General features: G+C 34.3%; 1 protein-coding gene and 1 non-coding gene across 3 annotated transcripts; both read right to left on the reverse strand.

Moving 5' to 3' along the window:
• Positions 1-184: 184 nt before the first annotated feature.
• On the reverse strand, positions 185-11,702 carry SNI1 (negative regulator of systemic acquired resistance (SNI1)). 2 transcript variants are annotated; one of them, XM_028224979.2, is made up of 15 exons: positions 11,363-11,702; positions 11,205-11,271; positions 8,931-9,024; positions 8,739-8,825; positions 8,549-8,629; positions 8,216-8,287; positions 5,341-5,422; positions 5,214-5,263; positions 4,831-5,043; positions 4,689-4,759; positions 4,447-4,516; positions 3,286-3,351; positions 2,163-2,315; positions 1,533-1,666; positions 185-598 (listed from the first exon to the last, which is right to left on the reverse strand). In XM_028224979.2, the coding sequence occupies exons 1-15, from the start codon at positions 11,463-11,465 to the stop codon at positions 526-528; spliced, it is 1,416 nt and encodes a 471-aa protein (XP_028080780.2). In that variant the 5' UTR covers positions 11,466-11,702; the 3' UTR covers positions 185-525. The 2 variants fall into 2 exon arrangements, with proteins under 2 accessions (XP_028080780.2, XP_028080781.2); XM_028224980.2 differs by having other exon boundaries at positions 1,528-1,666.
• A 1,282-nt stretch (positions 11,703-12,984) lies between these two features.
• On the reverse strand, positions 12,985-13,057 carry TRNAE-CUC (transfer RNA glutamic acid (anticodon CUC)). Its single transcript has one exon. It is a non-coding gene; the product is annotated as a tRNA-Glu (tRNA).
• Positions 13,058-18,465: the final 5,408 nt, after the last annotated feature.

Genomic DNA, 18,465 nt, shown 5'->3' on the forward strand with positions numbered 1-18,465 from the left:
TCTGATACATGTACTGAGCATGATGCGGGAAAGGGTTGTAAACATTATAGATAACAATTGCAGTTTGAAGAGACTATGGACTGACATGGTGGAGTGGTAAAACAAGAATGTAGTTGGGAGAATAAAATGGAATTTGGGCAACAAAAAACCTTGAACCGACATAGGTTACACAACTTCAATCATATACTATCGCTGAAAGGATCTTTAATTGAAATGATATACTAGTGGTTGCACAAAAAATGTACAAAATCACAATGCCACTGGGCTGTCAAAGGAATTTAAAATTGTCACCACAATTCATCGATTGAGTTTTACATGCACATATGAACTTACATCATAATGTTTCCAACATACCTAGGCAAAAAAAAATAGATAGCTGCTCTTTTTAGCTTGCTGGTGTACGTAGTGTTCTACACAAAATGGCCGTGCCCAGTCACATACTTGTATTCGTGTTCACATACCCTTGCTTGCAATATAGCTTCTGTTTAGCTCAGCACGAGTCACAACGAAATCAAACGATGCACCCTATGATTTCGTTGAGAGGATGGTTGCTGCTGTAAACAATGCTTCTTTTCCAGAAGGTAAAATTTCCATGTTCCTGCACCATGATTCATTAAATTACAACTGAATGGAACAAAAAGGTGCAAACACAACAAATATAGGGATCAGGGGTGACAAAACCGAGTTGCCAACTTAACAGATGTGTACAACAAATAGAAAATATTGAATAAGAAATCTTTCTGAGTAGATATAATTAGAGACATTACATTCTGAGACATTAGATGTTGGATATACCCTAAAAATCTTAATAGTTCTTAACATCTATAAAATGAGGTATGCTGACTTCAGTATGACTCTCTTTGGGGCACTTGGCTTCATACTTCTTAACGATATAGACAGGAAAAAACTATTTTTTTGGGAAAATAGCATAAGACATAATTAACCATAGGTAATGAAAAAGTACAAATAATCAATAAAAAAGATAACTTATACAAATGGATGCTACTATTGTAATTTATAGAAAATTTAACGTTTTCAGACCAAAATCTACAAACCAAGACAGATCATAGAAAAATGACGTGATACCGTATATTGTCAGCCATAGTTCTATCGTAACATGTATTAAGTGAGAAACCCTATTTGGTGTCAGCCAAAAGGTGAAGCTACTTCGTGACTTCTCTAATTCCAAAATTGACATAAGAAACTTTTTAAATTTTTAGTTAAAATGTTTCAGTTTCTGATTCTTCAACCCCTATCAACTGCTTTAGTTTTTAACCGTGAATAATTAAAGTGTGGTTTAATGAGTTTCTCATAGCACAAGCATCGCATGTGCACACTTGCATGTAATAGGAAAAGGCATAGGGGCTATGGGGCTCAAGTTAGATTCATGAAACATTTTTCTGAAACACATGGAGAAGAATACTATGGTTCAAGCAAATTAAGTATTATGGAATGCAAGTACGAAGATATTCTGCACAGACAAAAATGCAAATGCTATAAATAACATATTGTGAAATAGTATTGAACCTTACTCGTCTATTCTTCTAAGATTAGTAAAGGCAGATATTATATTCTTGCAAATTTCCACCAGAGAGCTCTCCCTGACATCTTCCTTAGACTGACAGATGCCTTCAGCTGAATGTTGGGATGATAATGACAAATAAGCCTGAAAGAAAATTATGATACATAACTAAGTTCAAATTGTAAAAATAAAATGGTCCCAGACAACAAAAACACTCCTCAAGCATGGTCATTTGGGGGTAAGGAGAGTAGGGATGTATAGAAGTCAAGTCATACTCAAAAACTTTTGATATATCCCAAAAGGAGCTTGCACCCTGTACCCTGTTCGTGGTGATAGGAGATGCAACTCAAGCTAACAACAGGTGATCAGACTTTAAAGAACCCTACTTGTTTATTTCTTCTACATTTATGTTAAAAACTTGGACTAAATGTATCTAGCATATGGAACCAAAAGTCATACACCTTTTTTTACATGAACTAAACAAATTAATTATTGTTCTCAAAGTAGAGGGAAAGAAAAATCGAATAAGCAATGAGACATTCCCAGATGCACTAGACCAGTGTGCATAGGATAGAGCAAGAGCCTCGCCCTGTACATATAAAGTGAAAAACTAGACTATTTGCTAAATTTGAACAATCACCTGAAAAGCATGCGCTAGAAGCAATTGTGCTACTTCTGCACTGATTTTCTTTATGATATTTTTTGCACAGTTGCTATTTGAAAAGGACTTCAAAATTCCATCATATGTTGCATCGTCTATTGGATCACTTGACTGCCGAGTGCGGGTAGAAGGCTGCATTACAGAGTTAAAAATAAATAAATAATTATTTTCAGAGGGAAAAGTTGGCTTTCCTACATAAATTTTGAGGTCTCTGTTGAGCAGCTTGTATAAATAGAAATAGATCTATAGCTCACATGCTTGGCAATACATCAATGGGACAAAAAGAACCAAGGTCATGAACTCAGGTGCTCATCTCAAGTGGTTGACAGTTGACACTAATAAATTTGCAACCCAGAGCAAATATCAAAGGCTGCAAAGCAGTTCATTTAACTATTTGAATGTTCTGATAAAAATTCTGTTTGTTCAAGAGTCCCCAATCACTTTTCATCTATTATCTATATGCTATTCTCCATGGTTATTTGAGTAGATCTAACACAGCTATTTGTATAAACTATTCCTAAATTTCCCTGGTAGTACAATTCACATGGAGATTTGGTCTAGGAAAACTCATGCCAATGTTGTTACAATTATAAAAGGAAAAAAAAAGAAGCAAAGGACCTTGAAAACTGTCCAACCATCTTGAGGGTATTACATGGAGTACAGCTCCATGTCCCCGAAATAAGCAAACTCGTAAGGTGATTGAAGTATTTAATCCCAGCTTTTCAGATAATTTCCATGTAGTGCAAATATAAATAAATGGAAAGCACGGCTTTCCCCTCTTGATATAATGGGTAAGTGGTAAGTGTGCCTTTCTGCTTGGAAGAAGTGGAGATGAAAGGAACCCCTCGGCAAATGGTTGCGTAAATGCACTATTATAGGTCACTCTGAGAAATGTACCAGAAGGAAATAAATGGAGAGTAGACCTACACTTTTCAAAACTCAACTTCCCAGGGAATGACTATACTTCATTTCAGGAAATAACAGGCAAACATCATGGAGAAACTGCAAACGCCTTGACGACAGTATAAATGTAAAAACTCCGTGATGATCTGAATTCTGAAATTAAATAGATTTGCCATGAAAATCAAAATAGACAACTCACTTTAGCGATGTACTTCTGAAAATACTGTATAATTAATTCTAGCTTCCATTTAGGTTCATTAAAGACCTGCAAACCATTCTCAAGGTCAGCCAAGAAAAAAACAAAGGAATCATGAGTAGCATAAGCAAAGCTTTGACAAGCAACATTTTCAAAATGCAGTTAGAGAATCATGTCACCACAAATTGACGAAATAAACATCTCTTGAGGACCTCAAAGGAGGATCATAATAGGTACTGCTGGTGTAATTTTGCAACCTCCAAATGAAAATGTTAAATCTCCTATTACAATCATTTCTAACAAACCATATAAGTGATTGGATGTTGATAAACGCTAGTGATGTCGCCAAACAATCAAAATCAGTATGTCTTTTATTATATATGCCAATTTGGTTTGGTGTGAGTGGATTTTTAAGTCAACACTAGTCCCAAAAGCTTAAAATAGACCTGACAATGTATATCATGTACAATCCTATCTTGCACATGGAGATGCAAAAAGACATACATATGCCCCGTTTGGTAGAGCTGTAGGAAAGTGATTATAACTTATAGCCTAACAGCTTCTAGCTTATAACTGTGAACATAAGCTGATTTTTTACTTATAAATTAAGTTTCTCCTCCCTCACTCAAAGAATAAGTTGATTTTTGACTTACAAAAAGCTATAAGTTGTATTATTAAACTGAACCAAACACATCAAATTAGCTTAAATTAAGCTAAAAGCTGAAATAAGCTAGAAATAAGCCCTACCAAACAGGGCCATAGAGTGATAGGGAGAAGCAAAATGCAAATGAGAAATATATATGCAAATAGAGACTTGAAACAAAGACCTCCCCTAACCTAAGCTTTTAATACCACGTTAAGTCACCACTAGTCCCAAAAGCTAGCTGTTCGAAAATGAACCCAAAGCTATCCAACAGAATTTGGTCTTTTTTCTTTAAATGATGCCATTTGCAATATGAGATATTTAATTGACAAGAAAGTGAGCAAAAAATAACAGCTTAAGAGAAAAAATAGTGAGGTGGGAACATGTGCAGAGGTCCCATCTCTAGTATTATTAAAAGAACTACAGGATTGTTAACAACATCATTGGAGGCACTCAGCAAACCTATGCAAGGAGGCCCATTACACAAACACACACACACACACAGAGTTAATGGAAGTTGCCTGGAAAAATGGGAAAAGTGCATCTCTGTTGTAAGTAAGTTCATCTTGAATTATTTCCACTGCAGGGGTTCTGCACCAAATCCAATAGCCATATCATTTCTTAGCTTAATGGTCATACATAAGCAAAGAAAAATTCTAGTACATATTTGGTGCATGAACATTTGCACACACACACACACCTAAATTGACAGATAAATAAACACACACACACAGTTTTCATTACATAAAAAATAAGCAAATACCTCAAACCATCAGCTCTGGTGGTAAGGCCTAATATATCTGCTTTCTTCTTTGATGTATCTAGCTCCATAGCCTAACGGGTCCAAAGGTTTATGGTTAGTAGTAGTGATGCATAATGCTTTCAGTATTGCTCACGAATCTTACCATCAACAGAAGTTTCTGCAAAGCAATACATGTACACTTCTTTACTTCAGGAAAAGAAATTGCAACAGCAGCATCACAATCTTCTAATTGCTCCACCGCAGAATTTTCGGGCAGTCTAATGTCATGACTGATTTCAGTATGAACATGAGACATTTCACACATAATTGATACGCAATCCTTGATTAAACCTTTGTAACTTATCCTTCTTGACCCCTATGAAATAATTTTCACAAATATGCTTCATGGTACAACAAAAAATAATTCAATTTATGTAATATAGAAGTATGACATGAGAGATAATTAATAATAATAACCTATCAATAATGAAAGGATATAGAATAAAATTCACAAAAATTGAAGGGCACCAGGCTCAAATATTGTACCAGAAGCATGTTTAGCAATGATTCCCTCAAAAGGTTCCAGTTCATAATGTCTGCAATAAAAAAAAGAAATGTTTAATCCATGAGATTAATTAATCCAAAATCCAAATAGTTACCAACAACAACTTACCTTTACAAATGGAGTAACGAGGTACAAAATCTCCTTCAAGAACACTTGTGAGGTACTGGAGGAGTAACATGTTCCTTAGGGACTGCAGAAAGGATCAAGTTAGAACTCATAACCTACCAAAGTCGTGAATTCGTTATTATTTAACGCTGCAATACAATGTAATAGTTTAGGTTCTCATAACAATTCAAACCATATAATTGCAAGAAAAAGTAAATGCATAGAAGAGATGGATGTCACAATATAGGAATGTACATGATTTGAAATCAAACAAACATATAAGAGCTAACGTCATTACCAAAATAATATAGACAAAAAGGTATTTAAGGACAAAAACACTGCACCTGGATGGTTGACACCAGAGTAAGCTACTAGCAGAGTCCAGTTGGGGCATGAAGGACAACTACAGCAGGACAACTTTACAGCCTTGGACAGTTTGAAGGCCTTCCTCTTCAATGCTAGAGATTGGTGTTGGGTCTTGTGGACCCTAACAAGTACTGTTCAATGGGCCTTGGGTCCAATGGGGGTTTTGGGGAGTCTCCCAGCCTTGGACAGTTTGAAGGCCTTCCTCTTCAAGGCTAGAGATTGGTGTTGGGTCTTGTGGACCCTAACAAGTACTGTTCCATGGGCCTTGGGTCCAATGGGGGTTTTGGGGGAGTCTCCCCCCCAAGGGAAGGGGTACTTCCATCGGCCCAAATTTTTGGGTACTTTAGTAAATTCCTGCTGCTTCCATGTTGCTCTAATTCTATGCTTATAAACAAATGAAGGGGATATCTCTTGTATTGTGGAGAGTTGTATTGTTTTTTGATCATAATGAAAACCATAGTAGCCATGCGTAACCCTATTCTAAGGTGAACCACATAAATCTTCGTGTTCTTGTGTGTGTGATTTCTTTAATCTATTTTATCTTTCTTGCTTTTTTGTGTCTCACCGATCTTGGTTAGGAAGATATGATTTCCTAACAATTGGAGGCTTGCCAAGGTCTGTGCTCCTTATGAATGAATGAGGTGCCTATCGTTATGGCCTATCTGAGAAGTAGAGAGGTTCTCCACTCTCTCGAAGAAGGTTGCTGCTCTACTCATGACTTTCCTACAAACCTACATAAAGGGCTAGGAGCCTCTAGAAAACACAGAGTCAGGCTTCCTTCAGGATTCTGCCCACACATTGGACCACCCAATTTACCTCATGAATTACTGTACTAAGGCCTCGTTTGGAAACAGGTTAATTTAGTAACTTTTTAACTATTTGGCTAAAATATGAGCTAAAAAAAACTAAGTATATTTGGGATGACTTTTTGATTTTTTACGAAAAGATGTGCAAAAAGTAGAGAGAAAAGAGAATCTTTGACTTTTTTGTATGAGTTGTTGGCTTTTTGGCTAATTTAGTAACTTTTTGGTTTTTTGGCTAAAAAGTTCGGTTGCCAAACAAGGCCTAAAGGTCAAGCTAAGGTGTCTGCCATCTCAACAGTTTACTTGGTACATCTCAAGGGAAAGAAGTTGCCACCTAGACTTGTTCTGATGGTTGTTACGTCCAATAAAGCATGAAAATAATTCACTTCAGCTACCTCATAAAAATGCACTCCAATAAAGCAAGAAAATATTACTCAAGGAAGACCTTTGCTAGGGCAGGGTGATAATTAGAAAGGAGTTTGTAATTACACTAACATGAGTTGTATCATTTAGGGGTTTGACAGTTTTCCATATACTATTGGTTTAAATAGGATATGGTATGATGAAAGGATTCAGTTGCATGGTAACTACTAGCTGAAGTGTTCACTTCGTATATTCATGCTCTCTATAGTGGTCATAATATGTATTGGTTATGATTTATAGAATTCATGGTTTAGTTAGGAGTTCTAATTAGTTATATAGCCTAGATAAGTGTGAACCTAAAAGGTCACATACAATAGGGCCAATGTATAATATGAAGGAATTAGAAGTTAAACCAAATTAATAGTTAATTAGGAAGGGTCTTATTGTAAGTAAGGGTTAATTGTGACAGTCTGTATTTGGACGACAAGATAGACTAATCCTTGTGGAATTAAATTACTTAGTTTTGTAAATAAGGAGTTCACATAAGAGCTAGCACTTTAATTGGCTACCTCTCTTCTACACACTCTAGAAAACTTGTGAAGCTTGTGGTAGCTTTTGTGTTTGAGATTTGTTTTGTGTGGATACTTTTGGAGAGTACCTCCCAGTTGAGCACTGCAGCCGACAAGTGCACACCGTCTTTGTGGTTGCAGGCAACTTTCGTGACACCAAAGTTTGTGTTCATGACCTTCACTTTAGTATGGTTAAAATTGAACCCACAGTAGTATTTATCCCAACTATGTCTATAGATGGTTGATTGATGTTTGTATACATCACAAACATGATCATGTGTACAGGAATTGAAATAAATTTTTTATTTTATTTTTTTAATTTTAAAATTCCACCGTGTATTCGGCTCCTTTTAGATACAACCAGAGACTTTATAGGAATAACGAATATAAACATATGCAATCATATTTCATGGTAGCCTGCTTGGAAGTGCTTTATGACTAAACTAAGGCCTTGACAACTTCTTGATAAAGGGTTTTGAACAAGACAAAACAACTGGAAAAGCACCTCAAGTTTCAGTTAACTGACTACACAATGTTTAATGTCAGTGTAAAAAATTATAATGATCCATGTCATACGCTTTCATACATAAAAGGGTAGCCCAATGCACGAGCCTCCCGCCACTGCAGGGTTTGGGAAAGGCCAAATATACACAATCTTACCCCGCCGCATAGGAAGAGCCTCTTTCCGTATTTCAACCATGTCACCCAAGTCATACATCCATAAGTAAATATTTTGAAAGATTTAAAGTCCTGTGTTAAAAACATAAGATAACCAACCTTTGTTTCTAATTCTTCAGACTTTGTTTGAACGACCACTTTAACAAGATCTTGTATTAGAAGATGAAAGCTCTGAAAATGGAAAGGAAAATTCAATAAAGGCGGAAACAACAGTGATTGAGCTACTATGATAGAGTTTTACGGACAAACGGTATAAAGAATATTTTGAAAACTGAGATGCCATGCCATCTACAATGGACTATTAAGCATAAAAACAAAAAAAGCAGTACAATATAAAGTTACTCAAGTAATGCATAACAATTTTCTATTTACAGTAGACTGCAAAACAAAGGGAACTGTAGAATGGAGCTATGCATAGTAAATCCAACTCACAGTGGAGTCAAATGATTCACCAGAGTTTTTATTAGCACCATCCCTCTCACTATCAGAGGCAAACGTAAATGGTGACCAAGCCTGACATGCAATAGAGAGTAGTAAGGTCTATCACAAATGACATAAAAGCTACAAGTAATGATGAGTAGTATAGCTCAGATTATTGTAACACAAAATCAAATTGTGATACCTCTTCGACCACAACTAATTCAGGAGCATTGCTAGGTGAAGGTAATTTTGATAATTCCACTTTGGATGTATACACGCGAGGGTAACGCTACATTAAACGGACAAAAACCGAAAAATAATGGTGTTAAAATATTTGAGCATGTAAACACGAAAAAAATCTGCAGAGAAACAGAAAAGGGTTATCATCAAATACCTTATCTAGCTCATTTAGAAGCTGATAACTTGACATTATCAGTTCTAATGAATTCTCTTCCTTCAAGATCTGGAAAATTGCCTCAAACATTTTGCTGTTTGACCAATTTGCATAATCAGATACCCAAGAAAGATCACAAACAAAAAAAATAACAAACTAGGCCAGTTAAACTTGCATTTCCCATAGTGAAAGAAGCTTTCTATCATTTTTAAAAGCTACAAACTCAAAGAAAATGTGACCTCCCGCGTAATATAAATTTTCTCAATATAAATGATACCGTTACATTAATCTAAAGCTTCAATGAAAGGTCCAATATTTACATTGACTACACGGATACAAATATTAATTACTTTCAGGTCTCAGGTTGAGTTGCTGAGTAAACTGTCAAGGAGGTACTAGTTCAGAGTTTAGCGCTCCCCCCCCCCCCCCCCCCCCCAACACACACACACACACACACAAAAAGAAATCAATTTTTACTGCAGAACTGATAATCAAAGACGAAAATTGTCACCATCAATCTAGATATTGAAACTATCCAAGATCTGCACCACAGAGTGCTAACAAGGAAGGAGTTCATTAGAGCAGTGTTTAGATCACGGGTTTGGGTAGTGATTTGGAAAAGAAAAACGAAAAAGGTAGACAAATCATATGAAGCACAGATATTTCAAATAGGGAGACGTATCCGTATCGATTCCGTATCGGATACCGATACTCCTTGGATAACTACGAATACGTATCAGATACTTATTAAAAATATCGGATACTTCTTAATTAATTTTTCATTAATTTTGAAGTATCGGATACTTAGTTTTGAAGTATCGGATGCTCCAAGTCACATATTATTAGATACTTCTTAATTAATTTTGAAGTATCAAATGCTCCAAGTCATGTATTACTCTTTTTACGAAATTAGAATTGTATCATTTATTGCATAACATCATAATATAATATAATTGTAAGGATAAATAGAATATTTTTACAATACTTTGCTTAGTTTTTTTTTTTTATAAAAATAACATAGTAAGCTAAAGTAATAAAATTCATCAAATTGACATATCTTCATGGTATCATGCATGTCTCCTATAACTACATAGAAATAAGGATTAATAAGATAATATAATAACAGTAAAATTAAATATCAATAAATAAATAAGCAAATAAATTTGCATAAAATATTTTTGACTAGTGCAAAAGGAAAAAACATGGGATCAAGTTGTGAATTATTTTGATATTATAATATCAACATATTATACTTGATATTGAAATGAAATATTTACGAGACCTATTGAAAATTTAAAAACTAAACTAATTACTGGCTTAAATTAATATCTAATTCTTAAAGATTAGTATTTTGCATTATAAAGTTACTATGGTTTCTCAACATTCTTGACCTTATGTGTAACTCACTGTTAATAATTTATTTATTTTTTATTTTTTACAAACGTATCCTAACCGTAACCGTAACCGTAACCGTATCCGTATCCTACTTTTTTAGATTTTGTCGTATCGTCGTATCTGTATCGTATCGTATCCGTACCTCGTATCCGTATCCGTGCTTTCCAAAACAAATGTGAATGAAATATAAACTAAAGTTTTTCTCCATTTCCATTTCCCTTTTCCTTTCCAAAGTCTTACCCAAATCCATGATCCAAACACAACTTAAGGGTTTCAAGTTACTCCATATTTTTTAAGATCACATCCAACTTAGGCTATGTTTGGATCACGGATTTAGATAAGGTACATTTCATTCACATTTCACATACCTTTTCTATTTCCCTTCTCAATTTCCTACATCCAATCACATACATAATAAATTCTACAAAACATCAAGTGTTTTGGACGACCAAATTTAAGTATTCTAAGAATCTTAGGTTTGTAATTTTTAAAAAGAGTACTAATTTTTCAAGAATTATTATTTTACTTGTTTATATCAAATTTGTAAGTGTTCTCTATCTGTTTTTTTAAATGAGTTTGTGATGTATAGTCATCTTTTTTAATAAAGAAAAAAAATCAGTACTTCTTTTGAATTTACACACGATGCCGCTAGTACTTAATAAATCCTACAAAACATCAACTGTTTTGGACAGCCAAATTCAAGTTTCAGCAATGTTTAGAATCAGAACAAATTAGGGATCGAAACAAATTGGCCATATAAAGGGGAACTGATTGTTTTAGGGCAAAAACTGGAGGGAACCAACAGTGAGTTTTGTCTTGGCTTTGCAAATATTGGAAACTATCAACAATCAATTTATATGAGTAGAGAGAGAGAAATACTAGGTTGGGGCGATTCCATTATCTGGAACCAGAGAAGCAGAGCGAACAGCTTCGAGAAATGTAATCCCTATACAAAAAAAAAAAAAAAAAAAAAAACAAAAAAGATTGAGAAACTGATCAAAGAGATATGAATTTGTGAGTATATATATATACGTAACTGTCGTCACTGAGGTCTTGGGTGGCTTTTACGAATCCAGAGGCGTCGAGGATGGCCATGGTGTTGACTTCGATTCCTCTGCTTCGTATTCTACGGTTCTCCATTTTCGTATTCCAAAAACCCTAAACCCTACTTCCTCTCTCTTCTCTCAGATCATAATGCTTTCTTTGTTTCATATATATCTGTATCTATGTGTAATTGTATAATAATAAAGTACACATGGGTCTTCTTTTCGCGCCAAAATTAGGGGAGGCTTCTCGCCCCTAGGATTACAAATGAACAAAGTAGTTCGTAAGCAGGTTCAAACTCAGTTTGAATTGTTAATTTTTTTTTTTATATTTGAACTCGAGCTTAAATTTATTAAATTTTTAATAAACAAGCTCAAGTTCGGCTCATTAACTGGCTTGTTTATTATTTATTATTTATATATTAAATAATATAAAAATATGTATAACAAATAAAAGAAATATGCTATTTATATATTTAAAAAATATAAACATAAATAATAGTTAACTATAGATAGTACATTTATATAATAGTGGTAGTAGATATTATTATTTTAATAAAATATGAATTTTTTTTAGTATGCTTATATATATTGTATATATAATTGTATAATCAAAATTTTAATCGTAACTTTAGTTTCACATGCATGTATGAATTTATAAATTTTTTTGCTTATAAAGGCTCGTGAACAGACTCGAGCTCGAGTCGAGTCTAAGCCAACTCAACTCAAGTTCGGTTCGTTAAATTTTTATTCAGTTCAAACTCGAGCTCGTGAAAATCTTAATAAACAAGTACAAACATGCTAAAGCTTAGCTCAGTTCGATTCGACTCGTTTGCAACCCTACTCGCCCCCACCTTCATCTCTCTATGCTTTTTTTTTTTTGGCTCTCTCTCTCTCTCACGGTTGTCTCGTTTCGGAACAAAAAATTTTAGTAATTTTTTAAATTTTTAATTAAAATATGATATAAAAAATTAATATATTTTAGATGACATTTTAATTTTTTAAGAAATGATGTGCAAAAAGTAAAGAAAAAAGAGAATTTTTTACTTTTTTATATAAGTTGTTGGCTTTGATATGTTTAGTAACTTTTTTACTTTTAAACTAAAAAGTAATATTGCCACATGAGACCTTAATCCCACTAAACTAATAATTCAAATTGTCTATTCTAAATTTTGTAATAAAAATTACTTATATAAAAAATAAGTTTTATCAAAAAAATTATAAATATTAAACAGAAGGAAAATATTTTATTTTATAAAATAAATATTTTAAATTTACAACCATATTTGTTATTTATTTTATAAAATAAAATATATATATATTTTTTAATTTATAATTTTTTTAATGAAACTTATTTTTTATATGAATGACTTTTATTATAAAACTTATAAGGTAGACAATTCATATTATTGTACAAGTCCAAATTAAGACCTAAAAAAAAAAAAGAGGAGGAGGTTACAGAGTGATATAAAAAGAGGAAGATAGGGAAGCTTATAACAAAAATCAGAGCACCAGTTTTGGCTGTGTTTTTTCCTCTGATTTCTACTGGTCTGTCGTATAAACACCGTCACCGGGGGTGGAAAATAATTGAAAAACAAAAAAACAAAAAGGAGAAATTCCGTTGCCGGGACTTGAACCCGGGTCTCTCGGGTGAGAGCCGAGTATCCTAACCAACTAGACTACAACGGAATACATTATCAACTTCCAAATTGTTTTCTAATAAATCTTGGTTTGGATATAAACAGAAAAATATTAAAAATGGGAATAAAATATAAGTTAATTTTTTTTTTGGCAAATTACATATACCCCTCGAGGTTTAGCAAAATTACAAATACCCCCTTGAGGTTTGAGAAATTACAGACACCCCCCTGAAGGTACTATTTGCATAATAAATTAGGAGGCAAATTGTTATTTAATATAAACCTCAAGGAGCAATTTGTTATGAAAATATAAACCTCAGGGGGATATCTGTAATTTCCGAAACCTCAAGGAGATATCTGTAATTTAGCTAAATCTCGAGGGAGGTGTATGTAATTTGCCTTTTTTTTTTTTTTTTTATCATTTTTCATTTCGTTTCTAAATTCATGATTCAAGCATGAATTTAAATTGGTTGGATATATCTAAAGCTTGCTTCTTCAGTTTCAGCTCATGTTGAAATGGTTAAGTCCATCAGACCTCTTATAAATGTGTGTGAAGTTGTGATGTCATGTGTTCAAAGTTACAACTCAAACATATTGAACTGTATCTTTGAGTTACTACTCACTAAATCATGTTGCAACTTCATGCACATCTTATAGTAGTAAGAGGAAGTCCATGAGCATATGTACCATGCGTACCTTTTGAAAGTGTGTATCGTAGATTTTGAGATTTTGACTAAATAATAGGTAGATTTTGATTAAATTGTATGGTAACAAAATGAGTCAAATTTGATGTGAATATGTATAGTTTAGGAATGAATTCATTTAATTTTATATAGTACAAGGTGGAGTAGAAGAATTAGAGAATTATTTTTCTTTGATAATCGAGGTGCAAAAGATAGATAAAATTACTCATATAATAGTTTAGGAACTCCATCTTATAAATATGGGTAATTTATTTTGCAACATTCATAGATAATTAGACCTTCGCCCTCATTTGCAAAAATATCTGCATACATATTTGCTTCTCGATACATATGTTTCTTTGTTGTCACAACGAACAGGGTCATAAGGTGCTTAAAAAATGATGTTGCTAGCTAAGATGATGGTTATATATTCTTTTTCTCCCATGACAAGTTACTGCAATGACAAAGCATTAGTTTTCACAGTCAAGTTTGTAATGTTAAGATTGAGTGCTAATTGTAAATCGTACCAAAATGTTTAAAATTTTGCAGTAATATTATTCGATGTGATAGTAGTCCCTAATGATACCATAGGTAACGAGTGTCTTTAAAGATTGTGATTGATAAAAAGAGTAAGACCTACGATTTTATATTAAGAATTGAGAACAATAACAAAAGATATTATAGTTGGTAATTGATGTGTGACATAAACCTCGTAATATCCATTGGCACACCGAATCATTTTCAGCTAAACCTATTTTGACATTTAAGAAGATAAAAAAAGGGTTGTATGTATCAAAATGCTGGCAACCAATTTGAAAAACCTCTCCTCACTGTATGTCCTCTTCAACCATATTTGCTTTCCACTTCGATTGTGACAAATACCATCCCAATCACATCCCAATAATGGCTAGCATGTGTTTAATAAATGCTAGCAAGCAAAGTGGGGTATCATTTTTGGACTAAAAGTTGAAAATTAGCTGTGTTATATGAATTTAAAGTCAGTACCAATATAAGGAAACTAAAATTTCAATCTTAGCTATGTTCCTCAAATAGGTTAATTATTATATAGATTGTTAAAATATATATATTGTCTCTAAAGTATGCATTTTTTTTCTTTTAGTATTATTATCAATTTTAATTTTGTTCTTAAATTTTTTAATTTAAGTCAAATTAGTCCAACTTTAAACAAACTGTCTAAATCATTAATACAATATACAATGATCTCTACACTATGCGTTCTGCATCATTTTAATCTCTAAATTTTTAATTTTCTTACTTTGGTTTGTAAACATTGATGAAGAATTCAAAACACAGCCCACGAGTGTTTTAGAACTAAATTAGCAAGATTGAAATTTAGGAGATCAAATTAACACGAAACACATACTTTCAGAACTATAAGTGAAATTTATTATTATTTTGTTAATAATTTAGATGAACATTTGATATTAGAGCAATATTATTCAAATTAGGAACTTTATGAATAAAATTGACAGAATTAGAACTTTAAGAATTAAAGTGACACTCTTAAGGACTAAATTGACAAAATTGAAATTTTGTTAGTTTAGTTCCTAAACATTCTTAGGTTATGTTTTGGGTTTTTGATCATCATTTAAAGACCAAAGTGAAAAAAAAAATAATAATAATAATTAAAACTTAGGAACTAAAATGAGACGAATGATGAATATAGGTATATTTTGTTATTATTTCCTTAATAATTTAGATGAACTTCTAAAATTCGACTAATTTGATTTAAATTAAAAAAAAAAGACTTTAAAAATAAAAGTGGAAAAATAAAATAAAAATGACATATTTTGAGGACCATACATGCATTTTAGTGGTATTTACTTTGTTTGAAACAAGGATAATTTGATGTTACTGTGGAATTTATTTCGTCTCTGTTTTGTAGTTGTGAGCACAATGCTCAGTAAAATACATAGTTACTTGATTTTCTTCTTAAACATATCAATCCTTTTTCTTTGACCTCTTATCTATCTTTAATATTATTCATTGTTATGTTTTTTATCTCAAAATTTTCACATGGCTAGTTTTATTTAGGGGAAATAATTGCACAGAGGTGCAGCAATTTTTTTATTATTATTATAAATTAATGAAAAAGTTCATATATTTTAATAATTAAAATAACAACATTGGATTAGGTTTTAATTGCTTCCTTGATTGTCATATGAAATTGTGCACCGTTAGCTAATTTATTGATTCAGTATTTCGTTAGTGGTTTATGAAATTTGATAATAGAGACCATATATTTTGGAAGATTTGTTAAGTAAATGATTCATAATTAAATCATATTTATTTTACAAAATAAATAACAAATGTGAATATAAATTTTTTTAACACAAATGTGATTCGACCATGTGAATATTGATTGTTTGATTAACTTGAATTTTTTATTTATTTATTTATTTTATAAATGATTGACATATTAAGACTAATAAGATAAATAATTCAAATTATCCAAATAAACTTGAGACGATAAACTTACTAAAACTCAACAATATCTCTCTAATGATGACTCAGCTAGCTCAATCATTCATTACACATAAAATAAAATTAAAAATCTACCAAGAATTGATAGGGTGAATATTCATGGGTAAATCTTAGCCATAGATTATAAATTATGGATGGTTTTCTCTCTCTCTTTTCTCTCTCTCTCTCTTCTTTAAATAAATATGAAAAAATGGAAACAACTTTTGCAAACTCACCATTCCAAAAATCAAAGCAATCTAAGAACTCTATCTGCAGGGGCAAACAAATGATATTAGAAATTTCTATCATATAAACTCAATAAAAAGCCTCTATTTGAATTTGTATAAAAATATATAGATAGAAAAGAAAATTATAAGAAAAAATTATTTCATTTACTTTTCTTACATTTTTCTTTTTCCTCTCCACAAATTCATAAATCCAAACATGACCCACAACCATATCCAACAGCTCCTCACAAAATCTCCAAATACTGTCTTGAATTTTAAATTTCTTTTTGAAAGAAAGATAAAAATGGGTGAGAGGGGGATTTGTGCCGAGCTATGGTGTCGTGAGTCATGACGGCGGGTCCTGCTAGGATCAGACCATTTCTGACCGAGTTAAGAAAGAACGGCCTCTCGGCGTATTATGTCTGGCCGAGCTACATTGCTGATCGAAATGTGAATGCGTGCATGTGCCCAACCGAGCTGTGACTCAACTAGATATTCGGATTGGATCTGCAGGGGTGCGTCTGGACCGAGCTGAGCACAGCCCGGGGTGAATTTGGACCGGAAGGCCGGCATCCTTCACAACTGGCCAACTCAGATGGACCAACTTCTTATAGTTCGGACATCTCGGTCGTGGTGGTATTCCTTTCCCAAGGGATAGGTCGATCTTAATATCCCGGTTGAGTGTGCCACCTAGACCAATGGTGTGATGGATGGGAAATCCACTCCTGGCACGCGTCAATACCGTTTGGCAGTTCGACACATGCTGTTTGGAGGTTTTGGCCTTTACACGCGTAAGGTAGCGAGAGGAGAGCACTGACATCTATCTTGGGAAGGACAGCAGAGGTAGTGCGCGCACAATCCCTGAGGCTGCATGGCCAGCCTAGAAAAAGGAGAAGTGGGAAACGTTAGAGGTAAGCAATTCAAGCAATCTGAACAATTCTCTCTCTTTCTCTCTCTCTCTAAAAAAGCGCTTTCTTCTTCTTCAAGTGGTCTAATTTGATCGTGGGAGGGACTATCCGGCAACATACCGCCGGGCAGCTCACCGTCTTTCTGTTTTCAGGCCAGGAGACGTTACGTGGAGCTTGAGTTCAAGAAGTATAGAGAACAGAGAATATTTCGCCTCCGTACAATTGGCGCCGTCTGTGGGAAAACTTTTTGATACACAAGCCTTGCTCTTCAAGCTTTTTCGACCGTTTCCATGGCTAACAATGATGAAACTCCAATGTCTGTCGTCGATGGTGTCACGCTAGAGTCTATTCGACGGAGAGAAGGCCCCCCTGCTATTCTATCCATGGCGGGCCTGGAGACCTCTTTGAGAGGTGCGCGAGACAAACGCGCAAGGAGTACTGATCGCTCGAAGAGTCCAGAGGGCCGTCGACGGCGGGGGGAGTCGCATGCACAACTCCTGGAGCACAAAATCAGAGACCAAGACACCCTCATTCTCAAGATGGCGGCTGAAATGGAGGTGCTGAAACGTCAGATCAAGGGGAATGGTGTTGCTGGAGAGGCCAGCCTCAGTGAGCGCACCCCGTCTCCTCGTTCTGACAGTCGCCGCCAAGAAAGAATGCCCTCTCTTTCTCTATCACCAAGAGCTATGGGGTCGGGGACTCTGACCCACAAGTGGGCAAATCTCACACTCGCAACAGCACCTACCGTCCCTCACGCCCGTCGTCGACATCGCGATACTCTTTTTCGCCCGTTTGAGAGACCTGAGAGATGTGTTGGAGGAGAGGGCTCGCCGTAGGGAGACTCAGAGATTGCTGGCATTGCAGAGGCTAAGCTCTCAAATCCGTTGTAGTAAGGAAATGGCAATGCCAGCACCCAGAGTGTTGGCCCCAGCGCTTGCGGACAAAGAGCTAGGGAGACTTACAACTACGCCGCTATCTCCAGAAATCGAGAGTACACCACTCCCTGCCGGATTCCACCAGCCTAAGTTCATGTTGTACGACGGCAAGACTGATCCGTACATGTACGTGAGTCATTATCGACAAGTAATGGCTGGACACCGGTGCAATGACGTCTTGATGTGCCTCATATTCCTAGCTAGCTTGGGAGAACTGGGC

The sequence above is a fragment of the Camellia sinensis genome, chromosome 9 (genome assembly GCF_055761805.1).
Source record: "Camellia sinensis isolate YWXY chromosome 9, ASM5576180v1, whole genome shotgun sequence".
Taxonomy (NCBI): domain Eukaryota; kingdom Viridiplantae; phylum Streptophyta; class Magnoliopsida; order Ericales; family Theaceae; genus Camellia; species Camellia sinensis.

Excerpts from the sequence above, each read along its gene's own strand:
- SNI1 (XM_028224979.2), bottom strand. The coding sequence starts at position 11,465 with ATGGAGAACCGTAGAATACGAAGCAGAGGAATCGAAGTCAACACCATG. Across the intron at positions 8,288-8,548 it reads GTGAATCATTTGACTCCACT|AGCTTTCATCTTCTAATACA; the intron begins GTGAGTTGGATT and ends TTCCATTTTCAG. Across the intron at positions 1,667-2,162 it reads TTCTAGCGCATGCTTTTCAG|GCTTATTTGTCATTATCATC; the intron begins GTGATTGTTCAA and ends ATTTTCTTTCAG.